The 21,541-nt window shown below is 39.7% G+C and overlaps 1 protein-coding gene across 3 annotated transcripts in view; it reads right to left on the bottom strand.

The window, feature by feature from the left end:
- The window catches only part of stxbp1a (syntaxin binding protein 1a), a 79,833-nt gene that overhangs the window by 30,977 nt on the left and 27,315 nt on the right, over positions 1-21,541 (bottom strand). For all 3 annotated transcript variants that reach the window (XM_034192626.1, XM_034192627.1, XM_034192625.1), the window contains exons 3-8: positions 12,735-12,784; positions 10,752-10,833; positions 10,590-10,666; positions 8,450-8,528; positions 8,236-8,339; positions 2,018-2,166 (exon numbers count right to left, since the gene is read on the bottom strand). In XM_034192626.1, the coding sequence (XP_034048517.1) occupies positions 2,018-2,166; positions 8,236-8,339; positions 8,450-8,528; positions 10,590-10,666; positions 10,752-10,833; positions 12,735-12,784 (541 nt within the window). The remainder of the gene's footprint in view (positions 1-2,017; positions 2,167-8,235; positions 8,340-8,449; positions 8,529-10,589; positions 10,667-10,751; positions 10,834-12,734; positions 12,785-21,541) is intronic.

Below are 21,541 nucleotides of genomic sequence, written 5' to 3'. Positions count from 1 at the left end.
ACTCAGAAAAACACAAATAATTACTCCAAAAAACAACAAACAACACAGCAAAAAATTAATTTATCAGGTGAATGCAATATTCTTCCATACAAATAAGATGCCCTTGTTTTGGAAATATTTTAATTCCTTTGTATGGAAACTGTTTGTGAATAAATGCAGCATTTTTTTTAAAGAAATCTCTCTGTGTAATACAATACTCCAAGTGCGTTTTCCGTCCTACTGTCACTTTGGCAGGATTACCAAGGAAAAAAAACATCACTTATCACTTAAGCTGAAAAAGCTTCATTAGTGTCACAGTGCTCCATGTATTCATGTTCACAGCAATCTGTCATTCGGGTTTTTGTGACGAAAATAAACCTCATTAACAATCCACTGACAAAAAAAAAAAAAAAAAAATTTAAGCTGCTGAGCACTGTGCTAACGTGACTGGTCCGGCCTGGCCCGTCCATCCAAGCAACCTCAGAATGTCACAACAGTCTATTTGTCAGCTTCGGCCTCGGCTCGGGGTTTAGGTCTGAGTTCTCTGCGTAATTTCCTCTGTGATTTTCCGGCTTCACTTTTCATATGTTTTTACTTTGTCTTTTAAGTCTCAGTTTGGTTCCGTTTATTGTTTTTCTTTGTGTTATACTTTAGTCTCAGGTGTCATTCTTTGGTTATCATTTATTTTGCAGTCATCCAGTTATTTATGGTCTTGTGTAGTAGTAGTAGTAGTTATACATTATTATCTGGTTTTGCTTTATTTATCTTCAGTGTCTTATTGTCAAGTTGTGTTCTGTTAGTCTTGGGTTTTATTTTCTGTTATCATTTTTCATGTGTCAGTTATTCCTAGCTTTATTCTGTAGTCACCGGTTTTGTTTTCTGTTCATTACTTATTTTCTGTTTAACCAATAGTTTGTTTTGCCACTTGTATTGTATTCGCTTTTCTGTATCAGCCAGTATCAGTTCCACTCTAGTTTTAGTTATAATCATTAGTTTTCTTGTTATCCACTTTTTGACTCACCACGTTAGTTCTTAGCTTTGCCCCTTTTTTTTGTTCACGTTCATTATGGTTGGTCGAGCACGTCACGTTTTGCATCGTTGGTTTTTCTGTCACTTAGTTATCTTGCCCCAGTTTGCTTTGCTTTTGTCTCACTGCACTCTCTTGCACCTACCTTTTTCCTCCCTGGTCACGCCCCCTTCCAGAGCCTTCCACACACGTGCACCTCATCACACCCTAATTAGTCTGCTCCTTATTTAAGCACTCACAGTTCCACAACTCACTGCCCGATTGTTGACTTCATTCACTCTCTCGATTTTTGTTCATGTCCTGTTTGCTTCTTTGTGCTGTGACCTTGCTGTTATCCTGTTTTTTGACTCTGTCTTTGTTTTTGCCTGCTATACTCCTCGACACTATGTGTACAAACCCAGCTTGTTTTTTTTTTTTTTACCACATCCCAGCCTGTACCATGTCTGATACCTCTGCCTCCATGTCTGACTTCCCATGTACCAAATCCATTGCCTGGTTACAAGATAAAGCCTTTTATTCATCTCAACCAACTATGCCTGTGAGTCTGCATGTGTCTCCTACTGCTACCTGTGTCAAGACACCATGAGTCCTGACACTATTAAGCGCTTGTAGACTAAATGATGACGAAAAATGATTTTATTTCAGTTTTTATTTCATGCAAAACATTTTAGTCTTGTCTTTTTTTTATCAACAATAATGCATGTTAATATCTTCTTCAGTGTTTTAGAACACCGACGTCATCATGTCATCGACTCATTTTAGTCATGATAAAAAATGGTCATTGACGATTATATTTTGTTTCATCTGACGAAACTAACACTACTCTCTGGGCTCTAACTAATTCACCCCTGACTTTCATTTTCACCATACACCCATGTAATCTTGCTCTTGACATTTGACCTTTGAGGTTTATTACCAATTTAGGAGGTGTGTTTTCTTTCTTCTTTTCGTTCTTTTTTGTTTTTGATAAGTCAAGTCTTTCAATTGGCTGACAGCCCCCCTAGTGCTCACCCTCGGTATCTGACAGCAGGGTACTCCTTTAGGGTGGCGCAGAGCGTGGCGAGCTGCTCGGCCAGCCTCTCCATAACGGGGTTCTTCAACTGGGTCTTATGGGGGCTGTAGAAACTGTGGAAGGCATCCGGATTGTCCAGAGAGTACACCTGCACAAACATGAAATTAAAACTGGACAATGAGGAGCCTGAAATATGTTCTGTTCATCCACAATCTGGTCTAAAGGGTGATTATAAACCAGATTTCTGCAGGCATAAACATGCACATATTGTAAAAATCAGGGAAATTTCAGTTTCTCCACGCATAAATAAAAATAAGCTTTCTGTGGATTCAGCTTAGATGTTTTTTCCCCTTTTTCTAAACAGCAGTTCATCCGTTTGTGGCCACCATCATTTAACACATACAACCCCGAACCCTAGTTCCAATGAAGCTGGTACGTTGTGTGAAATATACAGTGAGGAAAATAAGTATTTGAACACCCTGCGGTTTTGCAAGTTCTCCCACTTAGAAATCATGGAGGGGTCTGAAATTTTCATCTTAGGTGCATGTTCACTGCGAGAGACATAATCTAAAAAAAAAATAAAAATCCAGAAATCACAATGTATGATTTTTTTATTAATTTATTTGTATGTTACTGCTGCAAATAAGTATTTGAACACCTACCAACCAGCAAGAATTCTGGCTCACACAGACCTGTTAATTTTTCTTCAAGAAGCCCTCTTATTCTGCACTCTTTACCTGTATTAATTGCACCTGTTTGAACTTGTTACCTGTATAAAAGACACCTGTTCACACACTCAATCAATCACACTCCAACCTGTCAACCATAGCCAAGACCAAAGAGCTGTTTAAGGACAACAGGGACAAAACTGTAGACTTGCACAAGGCTGGGATGGACTACAGGACAACAGGCAAGCAGCTTGGTAGAAGACAACAACTGTTATGATTTATTTATTACAAAGTGGAAGAAACACAAGATGACTGTCAATCTCCCTCGGCCTGGGATTCCATGCAAGATCTCACTTTGTGGGGTAAGGATGATTCTGAGAAAGCTCAGAACTACACAGGAGGACCTGGTCAATGACCTGAAGAGAGCTGGGACCACAGTCACAAAGATTACATTAGTAACACATGATGCTGTCATGGTTTAAAATACTGCAGGGCAGCAAGGTCCCCCTGCTCAAGCCAGCACATGTCCAGGCCCATTTGAAGTTCACCAGTGACCATCTGGATGATCCAGAGGAGGCATGGGAGAAGGTCATGTGGTCAGATGAGACCAGAATGGAGCTTTTTGGAATCAACTCCACTTACCATGTTTAGAGGATGAGAACAACCCCAAGAAAACCATCCCAACTGTGAAGCATGGGGGTGGAAACATCATACTCTGGGGGTGCTCTTCTGCAAAGGGGACAGGACGACTGCACCATATTGACGGGAGGATGGATGGGGTCATGTATTGTGAGATTTTGGCAAACAACCTCCTTCCCTCAGTAAGAGCATTGAATATGGGTCATGGCTGGGTCTTCCAGCATGACAATGACCCCAAACACACAGCCAGGGCAACTAAGGAGGGGCTCCGTAAGAAGCATTTCAAGGTCCTGGAGTGGCCTGGCCAGTCTCCAGACCTGAACTCAATAGAAAATCTTTGGAGGGAGCTGAAACTCCAAACCTGAAAGGTCTAGAAAAGATCTGTATGGAGGAGTGGACCAAAATCCCTGCTGCAGTGTGTGAAAACTTGGTCAATAACTACAGGAAATGTCTGACCTCTGTAATTGCAAACAAAGGCTGCTGTACCAAATATTAACATTGATTTTCACAGGTGTTCAAATACTTATCTTACAGAGAAACACCTCAGTTGGAAGCCTTACGGGACAAGTTTGAACATGCCCAGCTCTTAAACAATTTCTCGGATACTCACTCAACTGAAAACCATCGAAAGCTGCCTGAATTTTACGAATGGTTATCAACACGGAGGTGTTTCTCTGTGGCGCCGGGCCATGAGCGGCTGGGTGCCGATGCGCAAATCCGTCTGCATGTCTTTCATTACAAAATCTCCTTTAACAGTGGAATGTCCGGATAAACTGCTGATCCCGACCTCTTCTGAAACTTCTCTGTTCTCTCACGATGTCCTGGGTCAACAGAGGCTTAAATTTGGAAGTTTTCAGCTCGAAACAGGCTGACGACGGCGGCTCGGAGCGCGGTGCGCCGTCCGGCTCCGTGGGTTGTGCTTAAAGCGACAGTAACACTCCATAATCTCTCATCAGCCCTTAAAATTTTCACCGAAAACCAGCTGAATGTCTCGAATGGTGTCCACTCGGATCTGCCTCACAGTTTCTGAAAAAATTTTGATAAAGCAAAGCGCCAGTCTCTCAGCAAATTTTCAGACAAAGGAATTCCGACAGGAGGGGTGGACCAGTGCTCACTCAAAGCCTGCCCACAGGTGAATGACGCAACCGACAGGCGTGAAAAAACTCACGCATGCGCATGAGGGTTCAAGCTTGTCTGATGTAATCGCACGTGATTCAAATCCATATAGTTTTTGAAAAAATAAAAAGGTCGGTTTCTTTTCTAATAGACCTCGTATATATATATATATATATATATATATATATATATATATATATATTCTGAATCCTCATGACATGGGAAACAAACTACTACCATTTTTTTAAAAAGTTGAACTGAAAATCACCCCCAACATAACCATTTATGTATGTTGTACCATGTGTGATAAACTCCCAAACTATAATATGTAACCCTAAAAACTATATATATTCTGAATCCTCATGACATGGGGAACAAACTGGTACCATTTTTTAAAAAGTTGAACTGAAAATTACCCCCAAAATAGCCGGCTGTGGGTATGACCAGGCAGATTCAAATTTCCAGCCCTGTATATGTGTTGGCCATCTCTGTTTATCTAATCCCTTTCTACAGCACACTCAGCACAGCACAGCCACAGCACACTCAGCAAAACAACATGTTTATGCTGAGACTGTGGGTATGACCAGGCAGATTCAAATTTCCAGCCCTGTATATGTGTTGGCCATCTCTGTTTATTTAATCCTTTTCTACAGCACACTCAGCAAAACAACATGTTTAGGCTGAGGCTGTGGGTATGACCAGGCAGATTCAAATTTCCAGCCCTGTATACATGTTGGACATCTCTGTTTATTTAATCCCTTCCTTCAGCTACTTTATGTTCTCAACTGTTAAGCACCTGACTGTCCTGTACAACCCACTTTACCTTCCTGTCTGAATACATTCATTTTATGCTTGTAAAATTGCAATGTAAAAACAGTGAAATACACCACCACCTCAAGTCTGATTCATTGATATTTACATTTACTGCTACCTATCTTTTGTGTGTAATTTTGTTCTAAATTTGATTTCAAAACAAAGTCTGCATGAAGGACTTCATATGTGTTGGTCTTTTAACCAAGTATTTCCACTTAGTTTAGGGAGTCCACCTCTTATAGTTCTTCTGGACAAACTTTAGCCCATTAACTATTATATTTGTAAGACATCAGCATTACAAAAACAAATGTTGGGCAATTGTTTTGATTAAAATGACTGGCATTTGGCTTATGTCTCTCTCTCTCTCTCTCTCTCTCTCTCTCTATATATATATATATATATATATATATAGATAGATAGATAGATAGATAGATAGATAGATAGATAGATAGATAGATAGATAGATAGATAGATAGATAGATAGATAGATAGATAGATAGATAGATAGATAGATAGATAGATAGATAGATAGATAGATAGATAGATAGATAGATAGATAGATAGATAGATAGATAGATAGATAGATAGATAGATAGATAGATAGATAGATAGATAGATAGATAGATAGATAGATAGATAGATCTCCTAGTTGCCTCACTTTCCTTTCATCACTGTTCTTCCTGGTTTCCTTTAATCTTATTACCCTACTTCATTACATCATTCCTGGTTTCTTTTTTCATATTCCTGTTTCTTCTTTTCCATCACTCACAACATTCCCTCCTCCCTTCCCATCTGTCCACGGTCACATGACCACTTTCCTGTTCTGGACAAAGATTTCTGGATTCGAGCCAATGGGATGAGAGCATCAGTTTGACGGCGGGGCTGTGAAGCAGCACTTCACCTTTAGCACAAACCAGCCTGTCTGAATTAATCACAGTCGACAGGGAAGGAGCAGCAAAGCATTGTGGGCAGAAGAGCATCCCTTATCAACAGTAGGATGTATGGAGGAGAATTTAGTCCAAATGCGTAAACACAATGAAGACAAACCACACAGAAAAAAACAGAAGAGAGAACGATGTGGAAATTGAAAGCAAAGGAAGCACAAAGTGAAAAAAAGAGGAAGTGAGAAAGAGCTGGAAGGGAGGACACAACGGAGAAACACAGACAGGAATATGTGGGTTTAGCAAAGGTGGAGGTGGGTGGCGAGAATATTTGGAACAGCAAACAGAGTGGCCCATGAGTCAGCAGAATGTGTCTCCCTCCGTCACTTCTTATCATCCCTCAGTCTCAGGAACACCAGCTTCACTCCTACTGTTCCTATCCAAGGTCTTTTTGTCTTTCTCTCACTACTGACACAGTTTTCAATTTCTGGGTGTTCATTTGTTCTCGTAATACACGGTTCAAACCCATCACCTGACGGGTGTCCCACCATGATTGATAAGAGGGACCTGGACAGCATATTCTGGTGCTGGATGGCCGACATAATTTTGACCACTCATCTTTGTGATGACCTCACAGCAGATGAATGGCCAAAATTTCCAACAATCATTCGCCATAAATGCTGTCGGACAAATATCTAATGCTCGTTCACCATTCCGCGGGAAATTCTCTGAGCATGACCAAGATGATCTTGAGAGTTGAGAGAGCTGCAAGTCATTCCCTCAAAAATCATCAGCACCAGTTCATTCATTCATTCATTCATTCATTTCCTATGAATGAATGAACGAACTGGTGCATCATATGCACCAGTTTATTACCCATAATTCCTTTCCCAGCCAAATACGATGTTAACATGCACTGTTTCCAAGGTTAATGGGATGATCAGCTGTAATTACGTGTTCCCACAGGAGGGCGTTGCTACTGAATACTGTGTTAAAAATATAGCAGAAGAAGAAGAAACAACAAGATGTGTAACACTAGCAGCTGCAGGTTTGGTGATTAAAACGCCCGCCATTTTTCTTTTTTCTACAAATATATGTACTTATGTCTCCATATACATTTCTACACATTTTTTCCTGTTCCCACCTTTTTAATATTATTATATTTAAGTAAATATTGGAGGAGTGGGGTACAATTAGTTATACCTAACAGCTAACGTTAGCTAATCTAGCCGGCCTTAGCAACGTTCATCGTAGCTTACATAATAGTTGGTTCCTTTGTGTTTGATAACAATCTTCTCCTGTGATGTCTTCTCCTTCTTATGTCTTATTACTTATTATATTATATATACCTTTTTCTTGAGCTGCTTGGGTGGGTAGTGAGAGTTCCCATGGGATAAAAAAGCTTTTCAACCTACCATCCCTGGCTCTCAAGACCAGGCACCTAAGTGGATCTACTCTACTCTTTCCTGCTCTCCTATTTTACTCTTCCTTCTGAGATATTTAGATATACCTTTGTATACTGGCATAGTTCCACCTTAGAATTGGAATATAATATATAAGATATACCTTACTAAATTTTCATGCAATGGTGCAGCAGTGAAAACCAGCTTTAAAGCTGTAGTGTATAAGATTTAGTGACATCTAGTGGTGAGCCTGTAGATTCCACTATGCTATCACAGGTCATGATTGTGTTTCCTTTCAGGTTTTTGCTTCTTTTGAGATGGGGAATATATATAAGCCTCCATTTCAAACTGAGAGCTCTCAAACTTGTTAGCCCGCATTAGCAAACAGTAGGCCATGTCCAGGGGACCAACCAACAACTCCTTTTTTTTTCCCTTCAGTCTTCCAGTCATTTTGCAAAATCCAAAATGTGTAGTGAGTTGGTCCCTTCTGGGCTACTGTACCAAGATGGTGGTGCAATATCGTGTCTTGCATGAGGGGGCCCGCCACCATGTAGATAAAAAGGGCTTATTTCCAGCTTATAAAAGCATCATTTTATTGTTGCAGGTACATCAGTGAACAGATGGTTATGAATGCTTTATTCCATTTCTGTTAATAAACATCACTAAATCCTGCACACTGTAGCTTTAAGACATTTACCTGAGACTCATAGGGCAAGAATGCGATGTTGATCTCCGTCAGAGTCTTGATGGTTTTGGAAGCACGGCTCTTCACCAGCTCATTGAACAAGGGATCAGGGCAGGCTGCAGTGCAATGGGGGAAGGTGAGAAAACACCATTTCATTTATATTAATTGTACTTACACCTTGGAGAACAAGACTTAAAAATGAGCTCATCTCTTTCGCTTTACTCACAGTCAGTGAAGAACACGTGCGCTGCCTTGTATTTAGCTGAATGTGGGTCTTTGAAGTCGGCGATGAGGGTGTGCACTGACTGAGGAGAGGGAACACAAGCAATCAGGACACCCAACATGCAAATTCTTGGCCTCAGGAGAATGAGTCATCCCTTTTTTGTTTTAATTCAAGTTCATGTTCCTCAAAAGAAGCTTCACGGTCATGTTGTAGTGTCACGTTTAAAAAGTTATTTTCAGGGAAAACTATAAAGTTTGAAATTTACCTTCATTTTCAGAGTGCATTTTGAAAGTAAAATTAAGTGTCCTGAAAATAGTGACTGAACGTGTGTCAGCTTGTACCACGATTCTAAACGTGAGTGGACCTGGCACCGTGTACCCCAAATGCGCATAACCATCATATGCATTTAATTTGAAAAATAAATAAGCAGCATCTTTTTTCAAATACACTAAATAAGAACAGAGCATATGCAACCTCATGCAACCACCTCCAGAAAAAATGGTGCACCCACTTTCTTATTTATCTATTTAAGAGCTGACTGCTTTCTCTGTGTTGCCACCCAGAGTGTTTTTAAGTTGAAAATCCATGAACTTATCAGAAAGATGCATTGGCATCACTACAGTGCTTTTCCAGGCGACCGGTAGGAAAGGTTTATTTTTGATGAGTTGTCATTCATAATATACCACAACAGAGAGCGAGAGAGAGAGAGAGAGAGAGAGAGAGAGAGAGAGAGAGAGAGAGCGAGAGAGAGAGAGAGAGAGAGAGAGAGAGAGAGAGAAAGAACCTCATCTGTGACAGCAGATTGGACAGATGCTTGGTTCTCAATGAGGGTGAGTACTTTTTAAACGCTATACATTATAAGCTATTTGTTAGGTGTTTATTGTTGCCAGATCAGAAACAAATGTCACACACAGGTTTGTTTGTTTTTTTGTCCCACTAGATGCTCCCTCATTGATTTTTCTCCTGGTGAGTAGGGGACTATATGGACACAAGGCCTATACATTACAAGCACAAGATATTTACCCAAAATCAAACATCAAAATCATCAATGGACACAAAGATACCTTTCCTATGCATGATCAAGATATAAAGGCACTGAAAAATACATTTTAAAAGATTTGTTAAAATCTCTTTGAAAGATTTAAAATCATGTCACATCTGTAATCTGCTCTTGGGGTTTACAAACTGTTGTAAAATGTCACCATTCAGTTCTTGCTGAAAATGTTTTTGGATGCCATGACAATGCTGCTACATGTGGATCAGTAAGGGAAGGAAGGGAAAGCACAGGGAAAGAGTGCCTGTTGCCATGTCTAAGTAAAAGCTGACAAGGCCACAGCTCAGTCAAATCCTCTGATCGTCTGCTGTTGAATCTGAGTGAAGGACTTTCAAATTTAAAGCCCAGCCAGCTGCCACATCATCGGGGATAAAGCAAGCTCGGTTTTAGCCTGGAGGCTATACAATGTTTTATTGGATTTTACTTGCGATAACAGCATCATTAAGTATTAGGTTTAAGCAAATTTTGTTCCCAAGAAGATAAACTTGCATAGACATATATTAAAGTTGTAGAGGTTACTTTTAAATGTCATGTCTGATGCTGAAACTGGTGATGGTCATGTCAAGGCATTCCAGTAGAGGACGTTTAGTTTGGCACTAAATAAAAGTCACCAGCACCTCACGAATGTGTGACGTATTGGTGAAAGCAGATTTGAACCGGTCACTACAACAGTAAACAATGAATGAACCTGGGACGATGCTGTATTTTACAACTGCAGTTATTCAAATGTCAAAGTGAATTTTAATAGCTGTACTGTCATTTTAATATGCGCTGCAGAGCGTGCTGTGCAACATCATTAAACAAGAAATAAATTTACACAAGCCAAGACAAAAATTAAAACAGTGCATCCCAATTAAATTTTTTTATAATTGCATTTTTCTCATTTTATATTAATGGTTCCAAAATAATAATTAGTTTTTGAAATTATTATTATTGTAAAACTGTTGCTGTTTTTCAAAGATTCAGACAATTTATTTTTTCCATATTACAACTTTATTGTCAGTCAAAATCGTAATTTATTTATTTTTACCAAATAATGGCCCAAATTCCTTCCGTCATGTCGCACAAGTGTAAACTGATCTCGCTCACCTTCTCTGTTGGTGTAATCAGGTAAATGGCCTCCAGGCTGGGAAGAGGTTCTCGTCGCTTGTTGATGTCCTCCACAACTAGAAATGAAAAAACACAAATATTGAAGCAAGTGTCAGTGTGTTGGGAAATAATCCACGTGAAAAGAGTGACGCGGCGTCTTACTGGTGATGCCCTCTGTCATAATGTCTGTCATCTTGCAGCAGGATGACAACATCCTCATGCTCAGCTGATCCACAATCAGTGCCTGAAAGGGAGGACACGCGTCAGAACGCAGCCAGCAATAAAACCACCTCCTTCAAATGAGTTTCCTTTTGGGTTTTCCCCTGTTGTTGCTCGGGGGTGGTATCAATTCGCATGTTGATTTTGGCATAGGTTTTACACCGGATGCCCCTTCTGACCCAACCCCAGATATACATTTGCCTCAAAGTGTGGACCTTCTCATTAGAAGGCAATAAACAGCTCAAACCACCACAATACCCACTTCTTCATTTCATTTTATTTGCTCTTCATTGTCCGCCATTTTTGGAAAATAAATACAGTGAGGAGAATAAGTATTTGAACACCCTGCGATTTTGCAGGTTCTCCCACTTAGAAATCATGGAGGGGTCTGAAATTTTCATCTTAGGTGCATGTCCACTGTGAGAGACATAATCTAAAAAAAAAAAACATCCGGAAATCACAATGTTTTAATAATTTATTTGTATGTTACTGCTGCAAATAAGTATTTGAACCCCTACCAACCAGCAAGAATTCTGACTCACACAGACCTGTTAATTTTTCTTTAAGAAGCCCTCTTATTCTGCACTCTTTACCTGTATTAACTGCACCTGTTTGAACTTGTTACCTGTATAAAAGACACCTGTTCACACACTTGATCAATCACACTCCAACCTGTCCACCATAGCCAAGACCAAAGAGCTGTCTAAGGACGCCAGGGACAAAACTGTAGACCTGCACAAGGCTGGGATGGACTACAGGACAACAGGCAAACAGCTTGGTAGAAGACAACAACTGTTATGATTATTTATTAGAAAGTAGAAGAAACACAAGATGACTGTCAATCTCCCTCGGTCTGGGATTCCATGCAAGATCTCACTTTGTGGGGTAAGGATGATTCTGAAAAAGCTCAGAACTACACAGGAGGACCTGGTCAATGACCTGAAGAGAGCTGGGACCACAGTCACAAAGATTACATTAGTAACACATGATGCTGTCATGGTTTAAAATCCTGCAGGGCAGCAAGGTCCACCTGCTCAAGCCAGCACATGTCCAGGCCCGTTTGAAGTTCACCAGTGACCACCTGGATGATCCAGAGGAGGCATGGGAGAGGGTCATGTGGTCAGATGAGACCAGAATAGAGCTTTTTGGAATCAACTCCACTTACCATGTTTAGAGGATGAGAACAACCCCAAGAAAACCATCCCAACCACGAAGCATGGGGGTGGAAACATCATACTCTGGGGGTGCTCTTCTGCAAAGGGGACAGGACGACTACACCGTATTGATGGGAGGATGGATGGGGTCATGTATTGCAAGATTTTGGCAAATAACCTCCTTCCCTCAGTAAGAGCATTGAAGATGGGTCATGACTGGGTCTTCCAGCATGACAATGACCCCAAACACACAGCCAGGGCAACTAAGGAGTGGCTCCGTAAGAAGCATTTCAAGGTCCTGGAGTGGCCTGGCTAGTCTCCAGACCTGAACTCAATAGAAAATCTTTGGATGGAGCTGAAACTCCAAACCTGAAAGATTTGGAGAAGATCTGTATGGAGGAGTGGACCAAAATCCCTGCTGCAGTGTGTGAAAACCTGGTGAAAAACTACAGGAAACATATGACCTCTGCAATTGCAAACAAAGGCTACTGTACCAAATATTAACATTGATTTTCACAGGTGTTCAAATACTTATTTGCAGCAGTAACATACAAATAAATTATTAAAAAAATCATACATTGTGATTTCTGGATTTTTTTTACATTATGTCTCTCGCAGTGAACATGCACCTAAGATGAAAATTTCAGACCCCTCCATGACTTCTAAGTGGGAGAACTTGCAAAATCACAGGGTGTTCAAATACTTATGGCTCCTGCTCTTCTTCTTTCTTATTTATTTATTTAATTTTACTTTGACTGTACCGTGTGCTTACCTTCCATTCTCCCTTCTTCTTCACCTTCTTGATGACATCATTCATAATCTCTGTTAAAATAAATAAATAAATACTGAGGTTACAGAAATCAGACCGGCTGAACGAGCAAAAAGCCTTCATGCAATTTGGAAACAAAAGGAAATGAGAATGATTTAAAAGACTCGTGATACAATTTTCCCTGTGAGTTAAGCTCCGCCCACTGCGATTAAGGTACCTAATGAAGTCAACTATTTTAATAAGTAATTCATCATTTAAATGATTCATCAATTTTTTAAAAAGGGCAAATGCCTTGTTCCTCTTTCTCAGAAGTGAGCATTTAATCCTCATGGTCAAACTTATTAAAAGGAATAATTTACTTTCATTTTGTTAAAATAATCCAAATCCAAATATGGATTCTGGAAGTCCACCCCCCCACCAAAAGATACTGATCATTCTTCAAATCCACCAAATCGGGATGATTATGAGGCTCCACACTAAAGTGCATCTGTGGATAAGTTGTTGACACATACAGAGTAAAATCACCAGTGCTGAATTAACACTGCCAGTGTACATACGGTCCTACTCTATTTAACACTGTCAGTGTTAGTTTTACACTGGTAATTTTACTGTGTATATCCAAAATTTTAATGAAGATACGCACTTTGGTTTTGCAGGAATTAACCAAAACTATTCAAAATTTCCTATCTCAAAATGTTAGTGATGTTACTTATTGGATCACCATCTCATTCCCTTAGAGAATGAGATAACGACCATCAGTTCTAAGAGAGGTGATGGTTTAGTGGTTAAGCGTTGACCAGAGGATCCTCAGTTCAAAACCCAGCCAGACTGGAAAATCACTAAGGGCCCTTGGACAAGGTCTTTAATCCTCTAGTTGCTCTTGGTGTGTAGTGAGCGCCTTGCATGTGAGTGTGGGTGAATGTGAGGCATCACTGTAAAGTGCTTTGAGCTTCTGATGCAGATGGAAAAGTACTATATAAATGCAGTCCATTTAAGCATTATGGTTCATAGTTTAAGTAATCCTGTTAAATAAAACCCTACATATGACCTGCTCAGTGGCAATTGTGGGCGGGGTTGGGGAGTGTTGGGGAGTTTGCACCCCACCCCCCCTCCAACCACTGGCCAAAGGTTTGATAAAATATGGGAAACGTGCATAAACAAAGGCTGAGTGATGAATGCTGCTGCATGCAGAATTAGAAGATTGCCTGTATTGAAAAACTGTGTTTTTAAAAAACAATGAGAAGAGAGTCTGTATTTTGCTTCACAGATTGACTATAGATCCGCCCCTGCTGCATTGTGGAGACAGCCTTTTATAGTTTTTCTCAGTCGCTTTGGTGCATTTCTCACCACACAATTTACATTTGCACCACTGCTAAGGCGTTTCTCAAAACAATTAGTGCAAGCTGCAAAACATAGCAGAAAACCTGCAAAAGTGAGTCACTTGATCAAAATAGGTTGTCCATCCCTCAAAAGCAAGTCACTTGCTCAAAATGGGTAGTTCATTCTTCAAAAGCAAGTATTTATTTCAATGAAAGGGTCAGTGATGTCAAAATGTCAAGTCCTGACACCAGCATCTTTGAACAATCAAGTCAAATGGCTTGAACATGTTTTCATTGTGACAGTTCACTCTGGAAGTGTTTCCTAATGCGAAATAAAAAGTTACATTTTGGTATTTTTACTTGAAAATGCTCAAGGCTGCATTATATACCATTTATGGCATTTTGAAAACTAAAGTAAAATTATACAAGACACTGAATATGCCAAAAACTCCTGTAACAGTGGAATGTGCCGAAAAAGTGGTATGGCCACCTCTTCTGCCATTTCTGTAGTAGTCACACGACGTCCCGGATCAACACAGCATTCAGTTTGGAAATGATCTGGTCATTTCAGCCTGTCGATGGCCGCTCGGAGCGCGGCGCGCCCTCAGCCGCTGTGGGCCGTCTTTAATCCGGTTGTAATGCTCCTTAATCTGTGTGATCCCCATAACATCTTCACCGAAAGCCATTTGAATTTTCCAAATGGTTTCCACCTGGCTGTCTCTCACAGTTTCTGAAAAAATTTTGATGCAGTAAAGCAGCAGTCGCTCAGCCAATTTCCTGACAATGAAAATCCGCCGAGGAGGCTGGACCACTCCTCCCACAAGGCGTGCTCACAGGAAAATGACGCAACCGACAGGCGTGAAAAAACTCACACATGCGCACGAAGGTTCAAGCTTGGCTGATGCAATCACACATGATTCAAATCCATATAGTTTTTGCAAAAAATAAAAAGGTTGGATTATTTTCTAACAGACCTCGTGTGTATATATATATATATATATATATATATATATATATATATATTTATTTATTTATTTATTTATTTATTTATTTATACACTCAACAAAAATATAAACACAACACTTTTGGTATTGCTCCCATTTTGTATGAGATGAACTCAAAGATCTAAAACTTTTTCCACATACACAATATCACAATTTCTCTCCCTTCTAGTCCCCGTCAGTACTCTAGCTGCAGCATTTTGAATTAACTGAAGGCTTTTTAGGGAAGTTTTAGGACAACCTGATAATAATGAATTACAATAGTCCAGCCTAGAGGAAATAAATGCATGAATTAGTTTTTCAGCATCACTCTGAGACAAGACCTTTCTGATTTTAGAGATATTGCGTAAATGCAAAAAAGCAGTCCTACATATTTGTTTAATATGCGCTTTGAATGACATATCCTGATCAAAAATGACTCCAAGATTTCTCAGAGTATTACTAGAGGTCAGGGTAATGCCATCCAGAGTAAGGATCTGGTTAGACACCATGTTTCTAAGATTTGTGGGGCCAAGTACAATAACTTCAGTTTTATCTGAGTTTAAAAGCAGGAAATTAGAGGACAAGAATAGTTTATTTTGATGAACATGACAAAAACAAGTTAAAAGTGACCAAACTGCAGAGTTGTATGCACTCAATTGCAACATGTCCAAAAGCATGTGCACTTTGATGAAATGAACATGAAACTGCCACTAGGTTGTGCTCAAACGACTAAATGTTGTGGAGGTTGCACTAACTGTTGTGCAAAGTTTAATACTGTTGTGAGAAATGCACCAAAGCGATTGAGAAAAACTGTAAATAGTTCCACACAACCAGAAAACATTTCATGAATTTCATGTACCAAAATCTATTGTCTATATATAGGTAAATACAGGTTTATTACAGAGATTAGAGCATGCCATAGGTATTAAAGGCACTGCGCTGCGGTGGTTTGAATCATATTTATCAAATAGATTACAATTTGTTCATGTAAATGGGGAATCTTCTTCACAGACTAAGGTTAATTATGGAGTTCCACAAGGTTCTGTGCTAGGACCAATTTTATTCACTTTATACATGCTTCCCTTAGGCAGTATTATTAGACAGCATTGCTTAAATTTTCATTGTTACGCAGATGATACTCAGCTTTATCTATCCATGAAGCCAGAGGACACACCAATTAGCTAAACTGCAGGATTGTCTTACAGACATAAAGACATGGATGACCTCTAATTTCCTGCTTTTAAACTCAGATAAAACTGAAGTTATTGTACTTGGCCCCACAAATCTTAGAAACATGGTGTCTAACCAGATCCTTACTCTGGATGGTATTACCCTGACCTCTAGTAATACTGTGAGAAATCTTGGAGTCATTTTTGATCAGGATATGTCATTCAATGCGCATATTAAACAAATATGTAGGACTGCTTTTTTGCATTTGCGCAATATCTCTAAAATTAGAAAGGTCTTGCCTCAGAGTGATGCTGAAAAACTAATTCATGCATTTATTTCCTCTAGGCTGGACTATTGTAATTCATTATTATCAGGTTGTCCTAAAAGTTCCCTGAAAAGCCTTCAGTTAATTCAAAATGCTGCAGCTAGAGTACTGACTGGGACTAGAAGGAGAGAGCATATCTTACCCATATTGGCCTCTCTTCATTGGCTTCCTGTTAATTCTAGAATAGAATTTAAAATTCTTCTTCTTACTTATAAGGTTTTGAATAATCAGGTCCCATCTTATCTTAGGGACCTCATAGTACATATCACCCCAATAGAGCGCTTCGCTCTCAGACTGCAGGCTTACTTGTAGTTCCTAGGGTTTGTAAGAGTAGAATGGGAGGCAGAGCCTTCAGCTTTCAGGCTCCTCTCCTCTGGAACCAGCTCCCAATTCGGATCAGGGAGACAGACACCCTCTCTACTTTTAAGATTAGGCTTAAAACTTTCCTTTTTGCTAAAGCTTATAGTTAGGGCTGGATCAGGTGAACCTGAACCATCCCTTAGTTATGCTGCTATAGACTTAGACTGCTGGAGGGTTCCCATGATGCACTGAGTGTTTCTTTCTCTTTTTGCTCTGTATGCACCACTCTGCATTTAATCATTAGTGATTGATCTCTGCTCCCCTCCACAGCATGTCTTTTTCCTGGTTCTCTCCCTCAGCCCCAACCAGTCCCAGCAGAAGACTGCCCCTCCCTGAGCCTGGTTCTGCTGGAGGTTTCTTCCTGTTAAAAGGGAGTTTTTCCTTCCCACTGTCGCCAAGTGCTTGCTCACAGGGGGTCGTTTTGACAGTTGGGGTTTTTCTGTAATTATTGTATGGCTTTGCCTTACAATATAAAGTGCCTTGGGGCAACTGTTTGTTGTGATTTGGCGCTATATAAATAAAATTGATTTGATTTGATATATAATATATAAATATATTCTTATAATCTCATGGTGCAGCTCCAGGACTAGAGATTTGTGTTGTACCCAAAAAGTCAAACAAAAAAAACACATAAAGTCAAATATGTCATGCAACAAGGTTGCAGTCCACAGAGCCACAGTCCACCAGCAGAACAAATCTTTTTACAGGAGGGTGTATGAGAATTTGTGAATGTGAACAATAATCCACCCGCTGTGACATCAAAACATGTTTGTAGCGTCTTATCAATATTAGCCTGATCGCTTTAACCATCTGCCAGTTGTATTGGGATAAACCACAATAATCGCTGTGTTTATAAACAGCGAAGCCCTTTGACCCCGACTAAAAGCTGATGGATTACAACAGAATAAAACGACTGGAAAAAAGGATGTAGAAAATCACTTTCTAAGCAATAAAGACACACACAACCTTACAAATTTGTTTGTTTCAAGCTGTGGGTGCAAGCTCAAATTAAAGATCCACAACTAATCAGCTCTGGCATAATTCTCACTTGCACACGTCAAGTTTATTGGAGCTAAAATTAATTAAAACCTGAATGATTAAAAAACCTTTACTGGAGCTCAAATTAATAAAAACTTGAATGACAAAAAAAAAAAAAATTTAAATAAAGTTTACTGGAGCTGTAACAATTCTTGAGTTAACCGATTATTAAATGAATCACCAACTATTTTGGTCATTGATTAATTAATTAAATTTTTTTTTAATTCTAATTCTTTATTCAAATTCTGGTTTCATCTCCTTAAATGTGAATATGTTTTGGTTTCTTCTATCAAAAACCAAGACATTTGAGGATGTTGTCTTTGGTTTAGGAAAATAATGATCAATATTTTCACCATTTTATGGGCCAAACAACTAATGGATAATTGATGTATTGGTCGGGGTCAAATATTTTATGCTTGTCAGATGCTTTGACAACTTTCTCTCACTTTGTTCAAAGAACTTGAATATGTATTTCAAAAAGCGATTTTGTGTCTCAAGAAGATGCAAAGATGTTTTTTTCTTTACATATTTTTTCTCATATTAATGCTGTTTAATACTTGCCACTTGTCAAATCTTTTTATTTGTAAAATAATATTTTTTAAGGAAATAAATGGTAAATGGACTGCATTTATATAGCGCTTTTCCATCTGCATCAGACGCTCAAAGCGCTTTACAATCATGCCTCACATTCACCCCGATGTCAGGGTGCTGCCATACAATGCGCTCACTACACACCGGGAGCAATAGGGGATTAAAGGCCTTGCCCAAGGGCCCTTAGTGATTTTCCAGTCAGGCGGGGATTTGAACCCATGATCTTCTGGACTCAAGCCCAACACCTTAACCACTAGACCATCACCTCCCCTAATAATACTTGAACAAAGGTTTGAAAGATGAATAGCAGAAGGCAAGGTTATTACTTATTGGTAACTTAAGTATTAATGGACTAATCAGAAAATAATCTACACATTACTAAAATAAACACTGTTAGATGTAGCCCTAATCTGATGTACATGCTACAAAAACATGATACAAATATATTTCAACAGCTACATTATTCCTTCACTATTCAGCTCATTCCTAGTAACACACTGAAAATGATCTAAGATGCAGGAAGCAGCTTTATGGACTTTTTGTTTCCACCTCACTGAGACAATGGTGACCAACAATACAGGAATGAAGCAAACAGACAGGACCTGGATAAAAGCAGCACGACAACAGCTGTGTCAACCAAACGCCAGACAATCTGTTTAACAGGAAACATCCTCACGCTTCAGCCGAAGAGACAAAGAACAAACCAACTGAAGGCACAGACAGTTTAGGCTGCAAGTCTTTTCATACACTCAACAAAAATGAATGAATGAAAACTATTTATTTCGAACATTTGATACAACAACAATTACAAGATAAAGACAACAACAAAAAAGTTCCTACTGTGTACCCAACATGTCTGAAAAGGGGTAGGGTGAAGCATCAGCTTATTTATCCCTACCCCTTCTTCCCCACAACCAGTAATACCCTTTGCCACATATACACATAGATTCCTACACACCTAAACCGATATCAATATATATACTCAACAAAAATCTAAACGCAACACTTTTGGTTTTGCTCCCATTTTGTATGAGATGAACTCAAAGATCTAAAACTTTTTCCACATACACAATATCACCATTTCCCTCAAATATTATTCACAAACCAGTCTAAATCTGTGATAGTGAGCACTTCTCCTTTGCTGAGATAATCCATCCCACCTCACAGGTGTGCCATACCAAGATGCTGATTAGACACCATGATTAGTGCACAGGTGTGCCTTAGACTGTCCATAATAAAAGGCCACTCTGAAAGGTGCAGTTTTGTTTTATTGGGGGGGATACCAGTCAGTATCTGGTGTGACCACCATTTGCCTCATGCAGTGCAACACATCTCCTTCGCATCATCCGTGAAGAGAACACCTCTCCAACGTGCCAAACGCCAGCGAATGTGAGCATTTGTCCACTCAAGTCGGTTACGATGACGAACTGGAGTCAGGTCGAGACCCCGATGAGGACGACTAGCATGCAGATGAGCTTCCCTGAGACGGTTTCTGACAGTTTGTGCAGAAATTCTTTGGTTATGCAAACCGATTGTTTCAGCAGCTGTCCGAATGGCTGGTCTCAGATGATCTTGGAGGTGAACATGCTGGATGTGGAGGTCCTGGGCTGGTGTGGTTACACGTGGTATGCGGTTGTGAGGCTGGTTGGATGTACTGCCAAATTCTCTGAAACGACTTTGGAGACGGCTTATGGTAGAGACATGAACATTCAATACACGAGCAACAGCTCTGGTTGACATTCCTGCTGTCAGCATGCCAATTGCACGCTCCCTCAAATCTTGCGACATCTGTGGCATTGTGCTGTGTGATAAAACTGCACCTTTCAGAGTGGCCTTTTATTATGGGCAGTCTAAGGCACACCTGTGCACTAATCAAGGTGTCTAATCAGCATCTTGGTATGGCACACCTGTGAGGTGGGATGGATTATCTCAGCAAAGGAGAAGTGCTCACTATCACAGATTTAGACTGGTTTGTGAACAATATTTGAGAGAAATGGTGATATTGTGTATGTGGAAAAAGTTTTAGATCTTTGAGTTCATCTCATACAAAATGTGAGCAAAACCAAAAGTGTTGCGTTTATATTTTTGTTGAGTGTATATACACAAACATAAATATACACCTACACATACCTACTTACATACAAAATACTATATATTTACAAGCCGAAGCAAAAAACAAAAACACCCTAACCCTCATTACCTTTCCTCCTCCCTATACCTAGAAAAAAAACATATTTTTGTACCGCTGTTTGAACTGGTTCATGCTTGGACATTGCTTGAGCCCCACTCCCAATCTGTTCCACATCATCACCCCACAGACAGAAATACAGAAACATTTTAATGTTGTTCGTGCCCACTGATGCTTTAAATTAAATTTCCCCCTCAGACTGCAATCCCCTGATCTGTTAAAAAACATATTTTTAATATTTGCTGGAAGTAAATTGTTTATTGCTTTATACACGATTTGTACTGTTTGAAAATGAACCAAGTCTGTGAATTTTAAGAATTTGAAAAAATATAAACGCAACACTTTTGGTTTTGCACCCATTTTGTATGAGATGAACTCAAAGATCTAAAACTTTTTCCACATACACAATATCACCATTTCCCTCAAATATTGTTCACAAACCAGTCTAAATCTGTGATAGTGAGCACTTCTCCTTTGCTGAGATAATCCATCCCACCTCACAGGTGTGCCATATCAAGATGCTGATTAGACACCATGATTAGTGCACAGGTGTGTCTTAGACTGTCCACAATAAAAGGCCACTCTGAAAGGTGCAGTTTTGTTTTATTGGGGGGGATACCAGTCAGTATCTGGTGTGACCACCATTTGCCTCATGCAGTGCAACACATCTCCTTCGCATAGAGTTGATCAGGTTGTCAATTGTGGCCTGTGGAATGTTGGTCCACTCCTCTTCAATGGCTGTGCGAAGTTGCTGGATATTGGCAGGAACTGGTACACGCTGTTGTATACGCCGGTCCAGAGCATCCCAAACATGCTCAATGGGTGACATGTCCGGT

Source organism: Thalassophryne amazonica, chromosome 17 (genome assembly GCF_902500255.1).
Source record: "Thalassophryne amazonica chromosome 17, fThaAma1.1, whole genome shotgun sequence".
NCBI classification, from domain to species: domain Eukaryota; kingdom Metazoa; phylum Chordata; class Actinopteri; order Batrachoidiformes; family Batrachoididae; genus Thalassophryne; species Thalassophryne amazonica.
The sequence above is the reverse complement of the archived record's forward strand: the minus strand, read 5'-3'. Positions and strand labels throughout refer to the sequence as shown.